The sequence below is a fragment of the Talpa occidentalis genome, unplaced genomic scaffold (assembly GCF_014898055.3).
Source record: "Talpa occidentalis isolate TD23 unplaced genomic scaffold, MPIMG_talOcc4v2.1 talOcc4.17, whole genome shotgun sequence".
NCBI classification, from domain to species: Eukaryota; Metazoa; Chordata; class Mammalia; order Eulipotyphla; family Talpidae; genus Talpa; species Talpa occidentalis.
The window spans coordinates 38139758-38159393 of record NW_023601754.1 but is presented as its reverse complement, the minus strand read 5'-3'; the positions used below and the strand labels follow the sequence as shown (position 1 = coordinate 38159393).

Below are 19636 nucleotides of genomic sequence, written 5' to 3'. Positions count from 1 at the left end.
TGCAGCCCAGAGGCAAGCCCTCCTCGGCGGGAGCACAGCTTGCAACACCATACCTGGTTCATGTCCTCCACCGTGGTGAGAAGAGGAGGTGAGGGCAGCATGCTGGTCTCCTGCTCGCCACTGCTGTGCTTCCTGAAAGAACCGAGAGCTCAGGGTAATAGCCCGGCCTCCTCCCACAGGCACCCCAGCCACTCAGCAACTCGGGGCACTGGTCCTAGGTGGGGAGGCCTCCGCTTCATGGCATGCTAGAGAATCAGCACTGAATGGTGCATCCCCACAAGTCATCACAGGGCTGGAGTGGGGTGCAGGTGAAGACAGACACTGGCTATTTCAGCTGCTGAGTCCACCTCTGGCTTTTATTAATTATGCAACAGATGCTGACTGTTCCCTGCACTGGGCATATGTGACCTCGAAACAAAAGGTTGTTCATTTTACTACTAACTTGAAAAAATGTGTGTTACGATGCTGAACGAAAAGCAGGAGGAGGCAGCAGGCTGAGCGCCAGGTGAGGGAGGCAGCCGCGCTCCTGCCAGTAGACGAAAGCGCCATGGGGGCCACAGGGGACTGGCGAGTCTACACAGGAAACGTAAACTCCATCCCTCGCTCAACTCTGCTTCTGTGGCCCTCCCCGCCTCGGTTCGCGGCACCCCTTTCACACAGACACTCAGGCCAAACCCTCACACTTCTCGGTTCTCTCTCGGCCCACGGCCCAGTCCTCCCCAGGCTTTCTTCTCTCCAGGGGCCCCTCACTACCTTCTGAGAACACCTGTCCCCCAGCTTGGGGTCTCCCCGGAGCACTTGACCCGCTGTCAGTCTGAGTTTTTTTTAATCTGCCTTCCTGGAGAGAATGTGACTCCCTTGACTGTGCTTTGTTTGCTGCTCTGGCCCCAGTGCTGGGGCAGGGCTAGTGCCAACGGATGAGCGAGGTGAGCTTCTTGGAGCCTCACTTTCCTCACCTGTGAATTGGGGGGAAAACAGCACTCCCATCATAGGGTGTCCCCTCCCCCTAAAGTTCGTATGCCGAAGCCCTAACTCCCTTAAGGTCAGAATGTGAGACCGCACCTAAAATAAGGGGTTTGACGGCACTAACTAAGATGAAATGCAGTCATCAGGTGGGCTCGAGCCAATACACTGGTGTCCTCATAAGAAGAGAAACCAGAAAAAAGGGAGACCAGGCGAGGATACGGGGAGAAGAGGCCAGAAGATCTCAACCTGCCCACACCTTGCTCTCCGACTTCTGGCCTCCAGAACGACGAGAAAATGTCTGTGGCTGAAGTCGCCGAGCCTGTGGAACTCCGCCATGGGGGCCCCAGCTGACCCACGCGGGGGTGTGAGCGCTGAGGGAGAGGGTGTGAGCGCTCAGCCCCACTGCGTGTGTGAGCCGTCATCACCCCCATTACTGCTCTGCATCTTGACTCGGGCACCACCCGCCCTCATCAACCTGGCTCCCCACCGCTCCTCCCACGGAGGCCGACCCTGTCACACACGAGCTGCGTCACCTGGCCTCCCTGTCTGCTTCACAGCCTGACTTCTGACGCCTGGGCAGCACGGCAGCTCCTGCCTGCACCCTACATTTCGCTGCCCCTGGACTCTACCTCCCCGGGGCCATGGCAGTTTCTCCTCTTCTTCCCAGCCAAGTTCTTCTCTTATTTCAGGGCCCATTTTGATTTTTGTGACTACTCCTGAAAACCAAATCTGAGGGTACTCTATTACTCATTTTTTCCAGTTCCTCTGTTCCACCTTTGACAAAGAAAAGTGAAGGTCTGGAGTTGCAAAGCCTGTTGGTGAGTTCTGATCAGAACACGGCTGCCCCGGCCTTGTCTGTCCCACAGAAGGCTCCCTTCTGGAAGGCACAGCCTCCTGCGCCCTGTCTCCAGGACCCTCCCTTGCCTCCTCACTGGGATTTCTGGTTTGCCACCGCATGAGACTGCATCAACACAGTATTAAGTCAGCTCCGAGCCTGCCGGCCGGCCGCCCACAAGCCTCAGCGAGACAGTGCTCGAAGGGGTCCCTGGCTTCTCTCACACGAGGCCGACAGGGAGCAACGGGCTCCTGAGCTTTCTAGAGGAATAAGCGGTAGGTCATACTCAAGGGCCCCCTCTCTTTCATGTGGTTTTGAAATCTCCTCATACCTTCTCTGTTTAACAGCAGCAACGAGGTCAGGCCCTGAAAACATGGAGAACAAGCTGTCCCCGTTGGCAGAAGACGTCTCATCACTCGAGCTGGCTGAGTCTCCCTGAGCGCCCGACCAGCCGCTGTGCAGGCCATCCCTGGAAGTCAGAGAGAGACACTGAGCCCTGCTGCCCATGAGAGCCCGCACTCTGAAGGGGCAGCCCAGCCTGCCCCCACCCACACCCTAAAGAACAGCCTTGGCTCTGCACTCGCCTCACAACCGAACACTGGTCTCGTCTCTCTCCCCCAAAGATTTTCTCCCTTCCTCTTATTTCAAAAGTGATAGACATTCATTCATCGCTTTGCGTTACTCTTCTGAGAAGCGTGTGCTAGGTAGATGAAATTGACTTTATTAACCAGGCAGCAGTTAAGAGATGTGAAAACTGCATCCCATCATCATCATCATCATCATGATCCACAATCCTCTCAGCCACTGGGTCCGAACCACACACCTCTGCTTAGCGTGGGCTCCGAGGACGCAAACCATAGATCTTGTGGATTTCACAGTCAGGCTCATTCTAGCACAAGGACCATGTCAAACACATAATCACCTCACAAACTCCCTCAATAGGAGCCGTGGAAGTATCTGGCTGACAGTCATCACTTTACACCACTGGTGAGCTCACAGGACACATCATGCCACCTGGTGTCCTACAGTCATAACACTCTAACTCCCTGAAGATCTGACATGACATGTAACCCCTCTCATTTGGGGAAACGGACTTGCCCAGCAAGACTGACAAAAATCATGGGGGACATCCAGGCCACAAATTCGGCCCCTGCCACACCCAGCACTCACCCTTCTGAAAAGAACTCTGGGAAAGGCCAGGTGCGATGGGTATCGTCCATGGGGGGCCAGTTGCCCCGGGGGTTGCCTGGGCGGCGCCCATGTGGGACGTGTCGCTTCTGCTGCATTGCCTGGCTCACGCCCGCCACATAGCGTGCAAACTCTGGGTCTGATCCCACTGTTAAGACAAAGGGACAAACAGGGGTTGGGGCCAAACTGGCCTCTTGTTTCCTTCCCCATCTTCTGAGGATGCGCCAGTCATGCACATATGGACAGTGGGAAGGAGCCGCCAGGCGGTGGCCCCGGGCTGGCCGCGGACAGCTTTCAGCACCCAGCTCTGGAGCAGGGGTGAGTGTGTGCAGAGACTGTCAGTCTCAGAGGGTTATTGCCTAGCACAGAGGCCCACTGAATGTGAAAGAAAAAACGAAAGGTGTGCTTTATCCGTGACGAAAATTTAAAGGCAAATATTACTTTAAAAATGTCCATCGTCTACTGTTATGTACTTAAAGACAGAAAATCAGATGATGCTCAGCCAAATGTAACCTGAAAATTATAGGGAAGCACCCGGGTCGGCCCGATGGAGAATACATGCTCACGTGGGTCCCCCTGCTCTGATCCAGCATTTTCCTGGGTGGTGGACAGCAGACCTGTTCATTCAGTCTGAAGATACAGAGTATCAAAGGACAAGATGAAATTTCAGAATGCATGGCTGGAAACTTCCTGGACAGAGCTGACTAAGGATGTGTAGGGCAGAAGAAGAGGGAGAAAAATAGCACAGAAAGTGTTTAGAGAAAGTCAAACGAAAAGACACAGTAGGAAAATATCTATGGGTCACTAACCAAATATGACTGCAGTGTGTTTTCTGCTTTGAATCAGGAAAGAGATTAGGGCACAATCCATTAGCTTGTTCTTAGGGTGCTGCCACGACCCCATGTGCAGAGGGGGTGCTCTGTTCTAACTGATGCCCCCACCTCCCCACCCAAGAAGGTGCCCTCTCTAATTCCCCTGTCCAGAGGAGTGCCCGTCCTGAATTTGTGCAAAGGGCTATACAGACCTGATGCCGATGCTGTGTCAAGGATTCGAAAGTCAGAAAGGAACCCAGCAAAAGGGCTAGTAGGATTAGTAGATGAAAGACATAAAGGTTACCCAGGTCTCAAAAAAAAACAAAGATGGCAAATTTCTGCCAAACTCAATGCAATTACATGACTGTTCTCAAAACGGACAGACTGTTGAATACAGAAAACGTGAACCCTGCCACGCCCTCTCAAGTGGCTCGGCCCCACTGATTTATTTTTTTAAAAGATTTATTTATTTATGCATACAAGAACTAGGGTGCAGGCCAGAGGTGTTGGGGGAGAGAAGAATCACCAGAGACAGAGTGAGGAACAGAACAGGCAGACTGACAGAAACACACTGCTGAGGGGAGCAGCGGGCGAGACAGGAGAGGTCTGCCGCACCATGTGGGTTGCTCCCTGGCCCACCAGGGATCAAACTTGTGCTGCAGAGGCTGCGGATTGCTTCATAGTGCGGTGCTTAACCCCTTGTGCCACCAGGGAGGCCCAGTTTTATTTTTTAACTACAGCTGGTGTCTTTTACCATGTGCCTTTACAATATCTATTGTTTTAAGAGTATTTCTCACTAACTGGCTGACATGATGGGTCCCTGTACAGTAGTAGAGGTTCTTACACACCCTGAAATACTGGGTTTACTAACAGATGCCTCTCTCTTCATACACTGCTAGATTTTCCTGTATGTATCACAAGTGACATGCACTATAATTTGCCTCTTTATTTTTTTTTTAAGATTTATTTATTTATTTATACAAGCACTGGGTACAGTCAGAAGCATGGGTGGGCGAGAGAATTCACCAGAGCCAGAGAGGGGAACAGGCAGACTGACGAAATGCACTGCTGAGTGTAGCAGTGGGCGCAGCAGGAGAGGTCTGTCGCGCCATGTGGGACCCTCGCCGGTGGCCGGGGATCGAACCAGCACTGCAGAGGCTGCGGGCAGCTTCGCAGCCCAGCACTCAACCACTGCGCCACCAGGGGAGGCCCCTCTTTTTATTCTTAATGAATTCTTCCTCAAGAATTATACCCAATATAGAGGGGTGTGCATGTGCTTGTGTGTGCGCGTGTGATATTTTACATGTATTATGATTATCAGAAATTAATTTCTAGTTCTGAAGGTAATGCAGGTGGTATTTTCATACTGTCTAGGCCAGGAGAAACTCTACTTGAAGAAAGCAGAAGGGTAGGCTACCGCCTTTCATAGGTTCTAGAGCTTAGGGAAAAAGAATCACAAGAACAGGTTATCTAATCAGCAAGAGAGACCCAAGAAAGGGCCAGTCGCTGTGGCTCCCACGAACGAGACGGCTGGGATAGGAAGACTGGAGCCAGCTTGACATATGGGACTTTCAGTGACCCATGTGACTTCTTTCGGTCGCAGTCCTGTCCTCTGTAAATTGCGAGAATATACTTACACTTAAGTTCTCAGCCTTCTTCTCCCCACTACTTCCGACCTTTGGGGGATCTGCCCCATACTTGCCATGAGGCGGTGAGAAAGGGACTTTAAAAGGGAATTAAGCCATTTCTCCTCAGAAGCAAGCTGTGGCATACAGGCCCTGCGAAGTACTCAGGGACGCCATTTCTATTAAAAACGCCAAATTGGGGGGCTCACGTACCTGCAGGATCAAAGGGCAGAATCTCTCCCAACATTCCGAAGACTCCATCGCTTTGGTCACGGTTTGGCCAAGTGTTATTTCTAGGTCCCTGTGGCTTCTGGCCCAAAACCTCCGACATCACATTATCCATGTAGCTGCTCACCAGCCCCAAGCTGTACAAGTCAGAACTGAGATCAGACATGCCAGGCCACTGGCCGAGAGGAGACAGACCCGCTCCGACGGGCTGCGCTGGCTGCTGGGACGAGCTGTGGCTCCATTTCCCGGGGGCCCGAGGCTGGGGTGGGGGCTGCTGCGGCCCAATGGGCTGGAGCAGGTGTTGGTAGTACTGGACCTGGGGTTGCTGTTGCTTGGGGGACTGCTGCTGAGGTGCCAGTCCCGGCTGGGGTGTCAGAGGTGCATGCGTCCCAGCCTGGGGTGGCCGCGGCGGAGGGGGCACTGGCAGTGGTGGTTGCTGTGGCTGCATGCCCCCCGCCTTCTGCTCAGGTACCAGGGCCGTGGCAGCAGAGTTACGCCTCGTCACCAACGGGGAGCCCTGATGTGACTGGCCCATGTTAAAGCCGGAGAGAAAATCAATCACCTCCTGCATTTCCTGATCAGTGGGTAAGTTCATGCCCTTCTCATCCTTCCCATCTTCCCCTTGCAGGAAAGCCTCACGCCTCTCCATGAGGAAACCATTGGCCATCTGATGCCCGGAGCTCTGAGCTGGCTGTGAAGGGTCTGGAGTCCGAGGAAAATTACCAATGTTCAAAATGCTCTGGAGCCTCGTGTCAATATTACCAGACATTTTGGCCTTTTCTTCTGAACACCCAGCGACGAAGATGTTTTTGGAAGGGGTGCTGGGGATGGAATAGCTTGTGCTGCTGCTAGAAGTGGTACACGATGCTTTCTTGGTGAACCGGGACGTCAGTTTGGAGAACGTCTTCTGCAGGCCCCCTGAAGATTTGTTTCCATTTCCAGAAGGCAGGTCAGCCTGATTCCCAAAATCACAGATCTCCCTTTGAAGCTGGATTTGTATGCAGGGTAAAGCTTGCTCCCTGTTTAAACAGTAAAGTATTAAAAAAAAGAAAAGGACAGAACAATATACAAATTGGACAATGAGACAGCTCTCTGTAATTTAAGAAAAACTTTACTGAAAAACATCTCTGTCTGGTTAGCATGAGGTTCATTTTTTTTTACAGATATATGAATGAATACCCAAGAGTTTTAAGTATGTGTGATTTCAGCATTTACTCTCTAGATTTATTATAAAGAAATCTACAGCATGTAACACAGAGCTGTGAAAACGACATCAGGATTCTGTCTAAAGAGTTTGTGTAGCCCAGGAGAACAAGCCGGGCTAGTGTGTGGGATGCAATTGGTGGAGGCCAGCTTTGTGCCTGGGGCGTGGGGACTAAGAGCCAGCAGATCCAGCAGAGAGACAATGGACAAACCAAAGCAGAGAGGAGTGGGTGGGCAGGACCAAGGGACACTGTTCAGCACTGCTGTCACTGGAAGTTATTCACAGAAGGTGCCAAGAAAAGATGGTTGCTTCCAAAGTTTTCTGAGCACCTTTTTTCCAGTAATGAAAGAGAGTTCTAGAGAGAGACAGGGCATGGGGCGGATGCCAAGACAGGTGATCGCTGGTGTGACCCTGGGTAAGTCACTTCACTGTTTGGGGCGTCTGTGTGCTCCTCGGTTACAAAATGGGGGAAGGGACATGGCTAGATGTTTAAGGTTCCTGTTTTTCAGAGTTAATAATTCATAAAGAGAGAATCTTGCAACCGTCAGCTATTTTCAGCTGCAAGTAAATCTCATGCAGGACATACATTTTCTAAACATTTCTCTGCTCATAGTTCATGACAGGATATAAGTTAGGCTAAAGTCCTTTTGATGGGACTTACTCTGAAATGATGAAACCAACAGGCGAAACTGTTGACCAACTGGGTAACGAGCACAGAGCCATTCTCTGTACTCTCTTGCAACTTCTCTGAATGTCTGAACTTATTCCAAATTTTAAAATTCTTGCTCTTCCTGTCTCACTATCAGAGACGTGAGAGCACATGAAATCACATGCGGCTACACTGTCCCTGGGTGTGGCCCTGAATGGCAACCACTGGCACAGCCAATCCCAGTGACCAGGGGGACACCGACCTGCCTGCCCTCCAGCGGCTGAGGTCCAGCACGGCCGTATAGAGCACGTCCACCAGGCCCAAGGTCTTCTCGGGGTCCAGGCTTCTCTGCAGCAGGGACATGGTAGCGGGGTCTTCTTTCAGGCACCTAGGCAGGAACCCGGCCATGTTAAAGGTGTTTCAAGCATGTTTTGTACAAAAGGCGACAACTTTTATAAACCTTTTTCACCCAACGAAAACTGAGTAACTGTAAGAACAAGTCGAGAGTGGTAGGGCTAATGCTGGAAACTGCTCCTCTGCAAGATGAGGAGCAACCAACAGGGCCTGAGTCCCCATGGGTCTCTACCTGTCTAGAGTCTGGCAGGAAGAGGATTCTGCGAAGGGCTGTTTCCTGGGGGGCCCCGTTCCTTCTGACCATCCAGCACCTGCTCCAGTCCTGCCTTTCCTCTCTACTCTGCTGACGTTCTGTGCGGTCTGGCACTAGCTCATCCCTGGCAAATGCTCTCCTCTCTTTCTGCCCCTCCATTCTGCTTTAGCGCTTCACACCTGTACCCAGAAACCCTGGAGTCTGAGCGCCAAGGGAGGGGAAACCCCTCACAGTCTACCACCTGAACTCCCCACAGATTGCAGGCAAGCGACAAACGTGGCCTTTACCATAAATCTATTTTCTTCTTCCCAAGATGGCTGCTCACCCCTTTCCGTCTCTCCCTAGTTATGCCATCCATGCCCTCTCCTGATCCCGAGTCTCACTTCATGGCGAAAACACGGAAGCAGGTGTGATCTACTCCATTTTCCCACCACCACTCCACATCCACCTGTGTCTGTGTCCTCCTGTCACGGTGGAAGATGCGCCCGCCCTGCCACAGGCCGACCCTCCACAGGAGCACTGGGTGCTAAGTACCCTCCCACCTTCCCAGCTTGCGTGATCACTCCATTTCTCTCGTGATATTCTCTTCAGCAAACAAAGCCATCTTGCCAGCTGCCTTCTCTCAGCCCACATCCCTCTAGACACAGCCCTTGTCTCTTACCCCCAGTTTACCCCCAGTTTTGCCCAACTCTGACCAGGCTTTCACACCCAGAAAGCCACTAAAATAGCTTTGATCAAACATCGATTTTGCCAAAGTCAAGAATGAGTGACCTGGTGCCTCCCTGGTGGCGCAGCGGTTGAGCGCTGGGTTGCGAAGCTGCCCGCAGCCTCTGCAGTGACAGTTCGATCCCTGGCCACTGGCGAGGGTCCAACATGGCGCACAGACCTCTCCTGCTGCCCGCTGCTCCCCTCAGCAGTGTACCTCGTCAGTCTGCCTGATCTGCTCTCTGCTCTGGCTCTGGTGAATTCTCTTAACCTCCCACGCTTCTGACTGTACCGGTGCTTATATAAACAAACAAACAAACAAACAAATAAATAAATAAATAAAATCTTAAAAAAAAAAAAATCAGTGACCTGCTTCCACCTTACTCAATCTCTCAGTGCCACTGTGCAATGTTCCCTTTCTGCTGGGTCACTGTTCCCTGCAGTTTTGGTGACCACACACCTGCTCCATTTTCCTGGTTCCGATACAACTCCTCCTGCTCCCTCATAGTCTAGGCCTGTGCCCTCTGTTTCCAGAGCACTGTGTCTGGCCCTACTGCTCGACTGACAACCTCTACACAGAATATTTGACCCTCCCTCGCCAGCCTCGACCTCCTCCTGGACCCCACTCTCATATCTAACCGCACCTCTCTACCTTGACTTCTCTCCTTGCACAAATAACAGGCACCTCAGAGATCACCTGGTCAGCACAACTCTTAACTCCTCTCTCCCCTGCCAAAATCCACTCTGATTTCTACAAACTTCTGTGTAAGTAAACAACACCCAACCCTCCCAGTCATCTCTGGCTCCCTCATATCCTACATCAATCCATCAGCAAATCCTGACAGCTCTTCCAAATCATATTCAGAATCCAAGTGCTTCCCCTGCCTCTTACTACTGCTATATTCCAGAAAACTCACCATCTGTGTCTTAGGTCAACCTCCCGCCTGGTCTCTTTCTGCACTCTTGTGCCGAGTCCCCACTTCCGCACAGCGGCCAGAGTGAGCTTCCGATCGCACAGATCAGAAAACATCACTCCCCTCTTTAAAACCCTCCAGGGGCACCTGTCATGACCAAAGCAAAATCTAAACCCTTCACAGCCCCCAAGGCCCTGTGTTTCCTGGCACTGCCTGTCCCTCCGGCACATCTCCCTTCACTGGCATCGCACTCATCTGGTCTGCACTCCGAGGCTTCCTCCCTTTCCCTGAGAGTCCTTGTTGGTATCTCTGCCTGGACTGCTCTCCCTTAGAGCTGCTTCTCCCCATTCAGGTCCCCAACTGCCCGTTAGGGGACCTCTGGCAGGAGTCTTTTCTGAGAGGGGGACCCATGAAGATGCTCATTCTCTGGGAGTTAATGGTGAACTCAACACTTGGGAAGCCACCTTAAGGAGGCACCCTCAGGAGGCAGCAGCACCCCTCAACATGCTGCTGGATTGAAAAGAAATGACCGTGAGGATATGAGCTCAGCAGCTTCAGAAACACGGGTGCAGACAAGCAACAAGGCAAGCTCTGGCAGTGCCCAGTCAGACCTGGACTCCCAGGAGAGAATGTGACCAAAGGAACAGGCCAAGGTTCATGTACCAGATTCCTGAGCCTGGAATCTCTGAATATCAGGACACACTCGCTCTCCTCTCCCAAGCCAACTACCGGGTATGATCTGGCGGGTCATACGTTTGCCCACAGAACACTCATTGGTCATGCAGAAAGCACTGCTATAGTTCCTGGTGGCGGTAATTTTATTTTCAACAAAGTGGCATTTTTATATTACTCATCAGTCTTGAGAACTGATCAATAAAATTCCTGCAAGATATTAAACCCATTCTTACAACAAATCACCAAACCTGCCTGTAAGCCCTCAACTTGTTCTTTACATAAATCTAAGTCCCTCAGACCCTGTAAGTCCTGGCTATGACGCCCCCACTTCATCACCTCCTACCACACCTCCAGCCACACAGGCTCACGCCTTTGCATCTGCTGTTCCTTCTGCCTCGAATGTTTTCCCCATCTGCTCTCTGCATGCCAGTTCCTCTCAAATCAAATGTCACAGCCTTTAGGAGGCCTTCACGACTGACCTCCTTATCCAAAATAGCCTCTCCTCCCTACCTCTACCCCAGTTAGTCTCTATCACATGATGTCAATCTACTCTTATTCCCTTCATACACTTGCCAATGTTTGAATTTAACTGGTGATTTCTAAAGTTTGTCTTATTAGCTGTCTCCTCCTCCTTACCATTACAGTCAGCTCAGCCAGGGGTCTGTTTTGCTCCTGATTAAATCCCCAGAGCCCGGACAGTGTTTGTCACATAGTTGGTATTCAATAAATAATTGCTGATAGAAAGAATAGCTAAATTGCTTAAATATGGTAGTTTAAAAATCTAAGTTAAAAAAAAAAAAAATCTAAGTATTTGTTTAGAAAAAAATCTGGCCGGCAGGCACATGTTTCATTAAAAGAAAAGTATATAATAAATTCATGACTGGCTTCACTATCCATTTAATTTTTGCAAAGGTGGAAAAGGAATCATTTTCTTTGAGTTACAACAAGGCACATATTTTGTAATTCGCAAAAATTTGTGTTTGTGTTTTACAGAAAACAACCAGCAGAGGGAGCTCTCTGAGAGGCGCAGTCTAGTCTTCCATGGAGGCTGTCAACTACCAAGGAAGTCAATCACAGGGACAGTTCTGGAGGTAAACAGAAGTGCTAACTTTTTCAGTACTAGCTGTTTCTAGCTACTCAATTATCCAGAAGTTCAAATTATCTTCTTCAAAATGAGAACCCTGGTTAAGTTTAGTACTTTTCAATAAGAACTTGAACTGAAAAACAAATTAAGCTTTCAGGAACACAAAAATCTTAAGGAATGTGAGCTTTTAATTTGTTACTTGATAGGAATGAAGACATGAATATAAATTACCATTAATTTCAGAGAACAGGATACCACCACAACAGTCAAATTAAAATTTTGGTGGTGGTGGGAACTCATTAAGGGAGATTTGGGAACATGAAGGGAACTATGAACCCTTACTGGATATATCAACAAATTCTAAAACTTCTGGCAAAATCTACCACTGGGCCCTTGCATTTCAAGGAGAAAAGGTTTAAACATAATTCAGCCATCACGTTAGACCACACGGTCACCAAGAGTGCCACTTTTCTTCACTCTCTTCCCTCCTAAATATTTGAACTGTTTAGTTGAACTATACTTGAACTATATAGTTATTCATTTAGATAATAATTTTAACAGCAAAATGCACTGAATAATAATTGCAATGTTTAAAATTTGCTTTTTATGAGTAAAGCTATGGTGCTGATCATTTTAGCTTAATCTCTGTGCATATGAAATTATAGAAATGCTGAGGCCACAGCCCCAATTTTAGGTTTGTGAGATACTAAACCGCCCTCTAGAAAAGCAGTGTGGTCTCTTCAACAACTTCTGTGTGCATTTTTGTTTAAATAATTAAAAATAAAAATGTCCCCAGACAGACCACTACACACTTGGTGTGTAATGACACGAGCGCAAGATCATTAGGTGGTCCTTGGAATAGACTCAGGAGGAAAAGGAGCTCAATGTTCTGTACTCAGTTTTGGGGAAACATTAGGTGACTGAGAGAAAATGATAAACTGTTTAAAAGTTGCAGAATTAGTAATAAAAGAAAGGATAAAGCTGCATATTGTGATCCATGAGTACGTAACGTTTTAGTTACTTTACTGGCCAGTGAGGCTACTTCAGAGTCATCTTGGTCATCTTGGTTTCCCCCTCACGGACTGATAGTTATGACCCAAGGCCGCTGCACACACTATTGGCTGATCAACCCACATAAGCAGCAGGACCTGTCGTGTCAGCTAGCATGGGGTTTTGCCAAAACAAAGTAATCTCAGAGCTGTACCAGTGTCAATCAGAAGGTAGGCTTGCGTAAAGATGAACATCTCATACCATGTGGATGGGACTTGAACCACAATTCTGGAGCCTTCTAAACTGATCTGGGGGGCATACGCCTCTTTATTTTCAATCTGAGCTGTGTCAACTACCACCTAAGAGAGAAACAAAAACAATAATCAGCTTTCAGACAGGAAAATGAATCACAAGCAAATCCAACACATGAGTATACTGATGCTGAATGCCTCTGGCAAGAACCACCCTCTATCCCCACCCTGAAAGGCCATCAGGCCAGTCAGGAGCCCCATGGAGACAACAGTAATAACAACGACGGAATACAGTAATACTGCAACAAACAGAAACTTCAACAAACAGAAACCAAATTCTGGTTTGGGACATACTAAACTTTGCAAATACTTTTACCATTTTTTCAAACTATACATGTCAATCAGGAAATATTTTTTGTTTCCTTTATCTTAGTAGTCTCTTACATAATGCACTTGAATGAAGTAAGAATGTCTAAAAATCAAACCAGGGGGGCCTCCCTACAGGGGTTAAAGTCTCAGTGCTATCAAGCTATCACCAGCCACTGCGGCATGAGTTCAATCCCTGCTCAGGGAGCTACCCACATGGCACAGCAGACCTCTCCTGCCTCACCCGCTGCTCCCCTGAGCAGTGTATTTCAGTACATCTGCCTGTTCTGCTTCCCACTCTGTCTCTGATGAATCCTCTCACCCCCTGCACCTCCACCCTATACCCCAGTTCTTGTGTGCATAAATAAAATAAATCTTAAAAAAAAAAAAAAAGTTAAACCAGGGGCCTTCCTGGTGGCCTAGGGGTTAAGTCTCAACACTATTACCCCTACGGTCTGAGTTTGATCCTTGGCCATGCAGCTAATAACCCTCATATAGCACAGCAGACCTCTCCTGTCTCACTTGCTGCTCCCCATAGCAGTGTATTTCAGTAGATCCACCTGTTCTACTCCCTACTCTGTCTCTGGTGAATCCTCTCACCACCCACACCTCTGGCCTGTACCCCAGTTCTTCTACACACACACACAAAGAGCCTTTGGGAAGGTGTTGTCATTTCGGGCTCAGGTGGCCCCAATCAAGGCACTGCCACAGCAGTAGAGGGCTGGATGAGGCCTGTCCACACCGGTGAACTGCACTTTCTTGGGCTCTGTTCCTTAGTGCAGGAACCCCAAAGAGAAGGTGTAAACTAGACCTTCTGATGAAGTGTCGAAAAGCCCACCACCTTTAGGACTTTGATTCATGTTGCCAAAGACCATCTTAGGTGAAAATGGAAGAACCCCAGAAACAAACTCCCCAGAAAAGAGTGTAAATTAGAGGAGGAGGACACACAGGCTATTTTGTACAAACATCATGGGTTAAAAAAAAATAAAATCCCATATTACTCAGAAAGCAGAGGCTTTTTCCTTGTTCCCTCCCTCTTGATCCCAGGACACCTTTGTGTGTGAATGAAAAAGAACCTTTAGATCATGGTTCTGGGGATGTGAGGAAACACCTGCCTGGCCCAACAATGACTAGTCTTGGACAGGAAGTCTTTCCCAGAGGACGCTGCAGACCAGCTGTGGGAACTGTTCACAACAATGGAAATCGGATCCATTGGAGACTTGAGTTCAGAATCTGCATGGCTTTACTCTTGAAATGTTATTCTCAAATTGTTTTCTTAAAATTCTGTTAGTTATTAAAAAGTTGGGCCTCCCCGGTGGCGCAGCGGTTGAGCGCTGGGTTAAGAAGCTGCCCGCGGCCTCTGTGGCACCGGTTCGATCCCCGGCTGCTCCCCGGCCACCGGAGGAGGGTCCCACATGGCGTGCAGACCTCTCCTGCCGCCCGCTGCTCCCCTCAGCAGTGTACTTTGGTCCTTCTGCCTGCTCTGCTCCCCGCTCTGGCTCTGGTGAATTCTCTCACCCTCCCGCGCTTCTGACTGTACCCGGTGCATGTATAAACAAAACAAACAAACAAACCAGCAAACAAATAAATAAAGCATGCCTCTATTAAAAAAAAAAAAAAAAAAAAAAAAAAAAAAGTATACTGGTAACTTCATTAAACTCTTAACTATGTAGGGTACATATCATTCATATGATACTAAAGACTCCTCCAAATAAGATGAAATCATTGAAAGAACTGTTGGTTCTTTGTCTTTCCTGAAACCATTCTATTTTTATTGATGGTTAAGGATGAAATGATCTTTAAAAAGCTTCGGGCCTCCCCTGGTGGTGCAGGCAGTTGAGCGCCGAACTGTGAAGCGCCGCACTGTGAAGCGCTGCACTCTGTAGTGCCAGTTCTATCCCGGCCGGCTGGGGAGGGTCCCACGTGGCGTGGCAGACCTCTCCTGTCTCACCCGCTGCTCCCCTCAGCAGTGTATTTCGTCAGTCTGCCTGTTCTGTTCCCTGCTCTGTCTCTGGTGAATCCTCTCACCCTCCCACGCGTCTGGCCTAAACCTTTGTTCTTGTAGAAATAAATAAATAAATCTTTAAAAAAATTTAAAAAAATAAAAAGGCGTCATTCACTGTTGGATATTAAGTGACTACGAGTGGACCTTTCTGAAGCATTGGTTTATTTTTTTTAGATTTTATTTATTTTTGCATAGAAGAGCTGGTGTGTAGGCCAGAGATGAGGCAGATGAGAGGATTCACCAGACACAGAGTGGGAGGCAGGAGGCGAGACAGGAGAGGTCTGTTGCACCATGTGGGTAGCTCCCTGGCCAGGGATCGAACTCATACCACAGCAGTAATAGCTCTGAGACTTATCCCCTAGGCCACCAGGGAGGACCCCAACAGCTTCTTTCATGAATAAACTTAGAACCAGAGGAAGAAACAGTTCTTTAATTGTCTTGATCTCTAGTTCCTTGAATCTCTGATGGAAAAGTTGTATCTTTGTCAAAAGTAGTTACTTAATTCTATAAAGTAGATCAAGTACATAGGGTTATTTGGGTTTAACAGTATCAACAAAAAGCTAAACAGTAGTTTTAGAGGCTGACCTCCTGACCCCCACCCCTAGCCTTCCCAACTTTCACAAGTTCTTCTAAGGCAAAAAAAAAATAACAACAAAAACCCACTAGGGCCTCCCTGATGGCACAAGGGGTTACATCTCAGCACTGTGTGAGCCACATGGCGCAGCAGATCTCTCCTGGCTCACTCGCTGCTCCCCTCAGCAGTGTATTTCGTCAGTCTGCCTGTTCTGCTCCCCACTCTGTCTCTGGTGAATCATCTCACCACTCCCTACACCTCTGACCTGTACCCCAATTGTGGAAGGAATGAAGGAAGGAAGGGGAGGAAGGGGAGGAAGGAAGGGGAGGGAGGAAGGAAGGGGGAGGGGGAGAAAGGGGGAGAGGGGGGAGGGGGGAAGAGGGAGAGGGGGGAGGGGGAGAGAGAGAGAGAGAGAGAGAGAGCGCGCGCACACGGGGGCTTCCCCTGTGGCGCAGCGGGTTGAGTGCCACACTGTGAAGCTGTCTGCAGCCTCTGTAGTGCCGGTTCAATCCCCACCGGCTGGCGAAAATCCCATGTGGTGCAGCAGACCTCTCCTGTTGCACCTGCTGCTCCCCTCAGCAGTGCATTTCTATCGTCTGCCTGTTCTGCTCCCTGCTCTCTCTCCTGTGAATCCTCTTACCTAACTCCCACACCTCTGGCCTGTACCCCAGCTCTTACATAAAAATAAATAAATCTTAAAAAAGAAAAGAAAAGAAAGAAAAGAGCCTTTGATGCTGCCCTTTCTTTAGCTTTTCTATCTGCTCTAAACTCCAGCGCACCAAAGGATGTTTTCAATTATTCAGTATTCTCAGGCACGTGTCCGCAGTGTCCTCAGCTGCTGGCAGTGTCTTTTTCTCCTCTTTCCCACAGCCACACGTGATCACTCACCAGTCCAGCTTGGCCAAATAGCAGCTGCACAGCGGTCTTGCAGGCACCGCGCCATGTGGAGGGACACACCTGGTTCAGAACTTCAGTCACAGGAAAATCGTCCCTGGGTGTGAGTCCGTTGTAGCAGCCTGCCTCCTTGATCAGCTGCAACATCGTATGCTACCAAGTGAGAACAGAGTTCACGTCTCAAGAGAAAGCGATGGAATCTGAAGGAATGCCTTTACAGGTGCACAGCAGCCATCAAGAGAAGAGTATTTTGCATAAATACTCCCAAATCACGTCATTTAATTTCTCACGCAATGATCATCAGACCCCTGTCAAGATTTTCTCAAGCCTGTAGAGTGACTGGCTAGGCAGGGACATTCATGCACCAATAAACACTGGCACAAAACATAGTACTATTTAGCAATCTACTGATACAAATTGGTTGACGAATTTTGAAATTCTGAATTCCTCCCAAGTAAGGAAACAAAACCTCAGCTTTGTTTGGGTGACCAAGTGGTCAGGCCTGCAGGCTCTGGAAACTGATTGCAACAGCTCAATTCCCAGGTGTGCCACTTTCCAGCTGGGTGACCCTGGGCTTCAGCTCTCCTATCTGTCAAATGGGGAAAGGGCAGTACCCCGTCCCGGGTGAGGGTTAACCAAGAACACATGTGAAGCGCCTGGCACCCATGAGGCTTCGCACACAGTCACCAGGCAGCATCAGGACAAGACTGCTCTTACTTCATTCACGGGAGTCCACAGAAACCTTAATCGTCAACAACATTTTAAAGGGTACTTTCAAAACCCTTTATGTTAAACATTTGAATAAAGCTATCTTGGCAAATGTCTCATTAAAAAAGTTGCCATACCTGCCTTTAAACACCAGTGTACTGAAGAAGGAAGGGCAACGCCTCCTGCCTTGACTTTGGATTTTTCAATTTACAGCCCTCAGTTTCCCTTAAGAACTCTATTTTCAAGTCCACACCCAGCATGCTGGAACCCCGTGAAAAGCTACCGTCTTGAGTTTCAGATTGTCCGCGGCTGACTCATTGAAGGAGACCCCCTTCAGGAAGTGCGGTCCTATCTGCACAGGGACAGTGGGAAGCTCGCACTGCATGGGCTGCGGCGGAGTCTGCCTCCGACCCGTCTGCTGTGCTTCCGCCTCGCTGCAGCAGCCCTGGAGAGGGTTTGAAGAGGAGAGGAGAGGTGACCATGGCTTGTCTGCCAGGACCTGGCTCCCCCAACATGGTGTAACTGCCATGATAGCTCCCGAAGACACCCAGAGAGGAGAGTGTACCTGCAAAGTTGCTTCAATAGCCTTCGGGTTCAAGTGGAAGCCGGCTTTCATTGCGTACTCACAGTGGCCCAGGCTCTCCAGAGCTATTTTATATGCCTGCGAAGAGATCATTTTGAAGACTCAAGACTATGTAGCAGATTATAAAGTGACAAAGTCAGGCCTCCCTGGTGGTGTAAGGGGTTAAGACGCAACCTATGAGGCTGTCCGCAGCCACTGCAGCATAAGTTCAATCCCCAGCCAGGGAGCTACCCACATGGCGCAGCAGACCTCTCCTGACTAGCCCGCTGCTCCCCTCACCAGTGTATTTCAGTCAGTCTGATTGTTCTGTTCCCCACTCTGTCTCTGGTAAATCCTCTTACCCCACCGCACCTCTGGCCTGTACCCCAGTTCTTGTATGCATAAATAAATCTTTAAAAAAAAAAAGTAGGGCCTCCCCTGGTGGCGCAGCGGTTGAGCGCTGGGCTGCGAAGCTACTCGCAGCCTCTGCAGACAGCCTCATAGGTTGCATCTTAACTCCTTGCACCACCAGGGAGGCCCTCATTTACTTTTTTATGACTCACTCCAACTGGTTTACGTCACAACTTGAACTCACATATCAATGCGCTCATTCTGAGAAACTTACTTGTAAAGCACTGTCAATTTTTACATTGAGTTCTTTTAGCTGATGCTCAGGAATTGCTGCGCTTTGTGAACAGAAGAGCTGCTGAACTTCAATTCCTGCCAGGCGGCCATCACAGCCTCGCTCTCTTAGTCTGGATGTTGCCTGCAACGTAAACAGTGACTGGTGGGTAAAAGATGATGTTGCAGAGACAAGCAAAGGGTTCCCTGGGTTTGGCAACAGCGACCTTGACAAGTGAAGGCACGCTCTTGTGTAGGAGTGGAAAGCCAGATGTCAGTGAACTGGATGATGTCATATATATAAAGTTTCCTACTGGGCAAAACAATACCGTATACGATTTCCGGATACGTGCATAGCAAGTGAAAACAAAGCACACATCTGCACAGAAGCCACGAACTCCAAAGTCAAGAGAGGTTATCTCTAGAGGGGAAGGGATGTGAGCGTGAAGAGGTACAAAGGGGACTCAACTGCATTTGTAATATTTTTCCTGTTGGCAATTAAAGGCATGAAGCAAAGGCAGCGAAAAGTTAAGGTTCATTTGCCAAAACTGAAAGGAAGACAGGAGGGCATGTGCGACATTCTAGATGTGTCTGAAAGGTCTCATCATCTTTTTGAGCATGAATGAAAGGGGAGAGGGACGATTTTTCCCCAAAGTTGGCTACGGAAAGAGCAGAGAATCGTGGCGGAGAAGTTCTGCGTCTGCAAGAGTGCTCTGCACGGGTGGGAGCGGGTTGAGGAGGAGGGAGGGAAAGCACAGGCTCCCCACACAGAGGCCTTGAGGATGGGAGAGGGGTGGGGGCAAGGCAGGCCTGGAGAGGAACGTGAGGGTGCCACCTCTGCTGGGATGAAGGGGAAGAAAGAAAAAAGGGCCTGAGCGGGCCAGGAGTGTCCCGCAGGTGACACAAAGAAGAGGGGCTGCTGCAGGGAGATTCTATTTTCTCAGTGCGGGGCGGGACGGGGTCACTGGCGGGAAGCAAAGCAAGGGAGGCAGAAAAGCTCGGGCTGACTAAGTGGGTGGAGAGCAAGGTCCCGGGAGACCAGGAGGCCGAGCATACACGATGCGACAGGTGGGCTGGGGAAGATGGTGAGCTCACGCGGCAGGGGTGTGAACGTGAGCTCAGTGATGAGGAGGCCGCAGCCCAGGCAAGAACAGTCTGGAGCCCCTGGCCCCT

The 19636-nt window shown here is 49.4% G+C and overlaps 1 protein-coding gene across 6 annotated transcripts in view; it reads right to left on the bottom strand.

Annotated features, from left to right (window-relative positions):
- The window catches only part of GARRE1 (granule associated Rac and RHOG effector 1), a 74241-nt gene that overhangs the window by 5815 nt on the left and 48790 nt on the right, over positions 1-19636 (bottom strand). For all 6 annotated transcript variants that reach the window (XM_054697091.1, XM_054697089.1, XM_037516500.2 and 3 more), the window contains 10 exons: positions 18468-18608; positions 17846-17941; positions 17564-17725; positions 16567-16725; positions 12744-12841; positions 7770-7895; positions 5640-6673; positions 2972-3137; positions 2133-2270; positions 54-132 (listed from right to left, as the gene is read on the bottom strand). In XM_054697091.1, the coding sequence (XP_054553066.1) occupies positions 54-132; positions 2133-2270; positions 2972-3137; positions 5640-6673; positions 7770-7895; positions 12744-12841; positions 16567-16725; positions 17564-17725; positions 17846-17941; positions 18468-18608 (2199 nt within the window). The remainder of the gene's footprint in view (positions 1-53; positions 133-2132; positions 2271-2971; positions 3138-5639; positions 6674-7769; positions 7896-12743; positions 12842-16566; positions 16726-17563; positions 17726-17845; positions 17942-18467; positions 18609-19636) is intronic.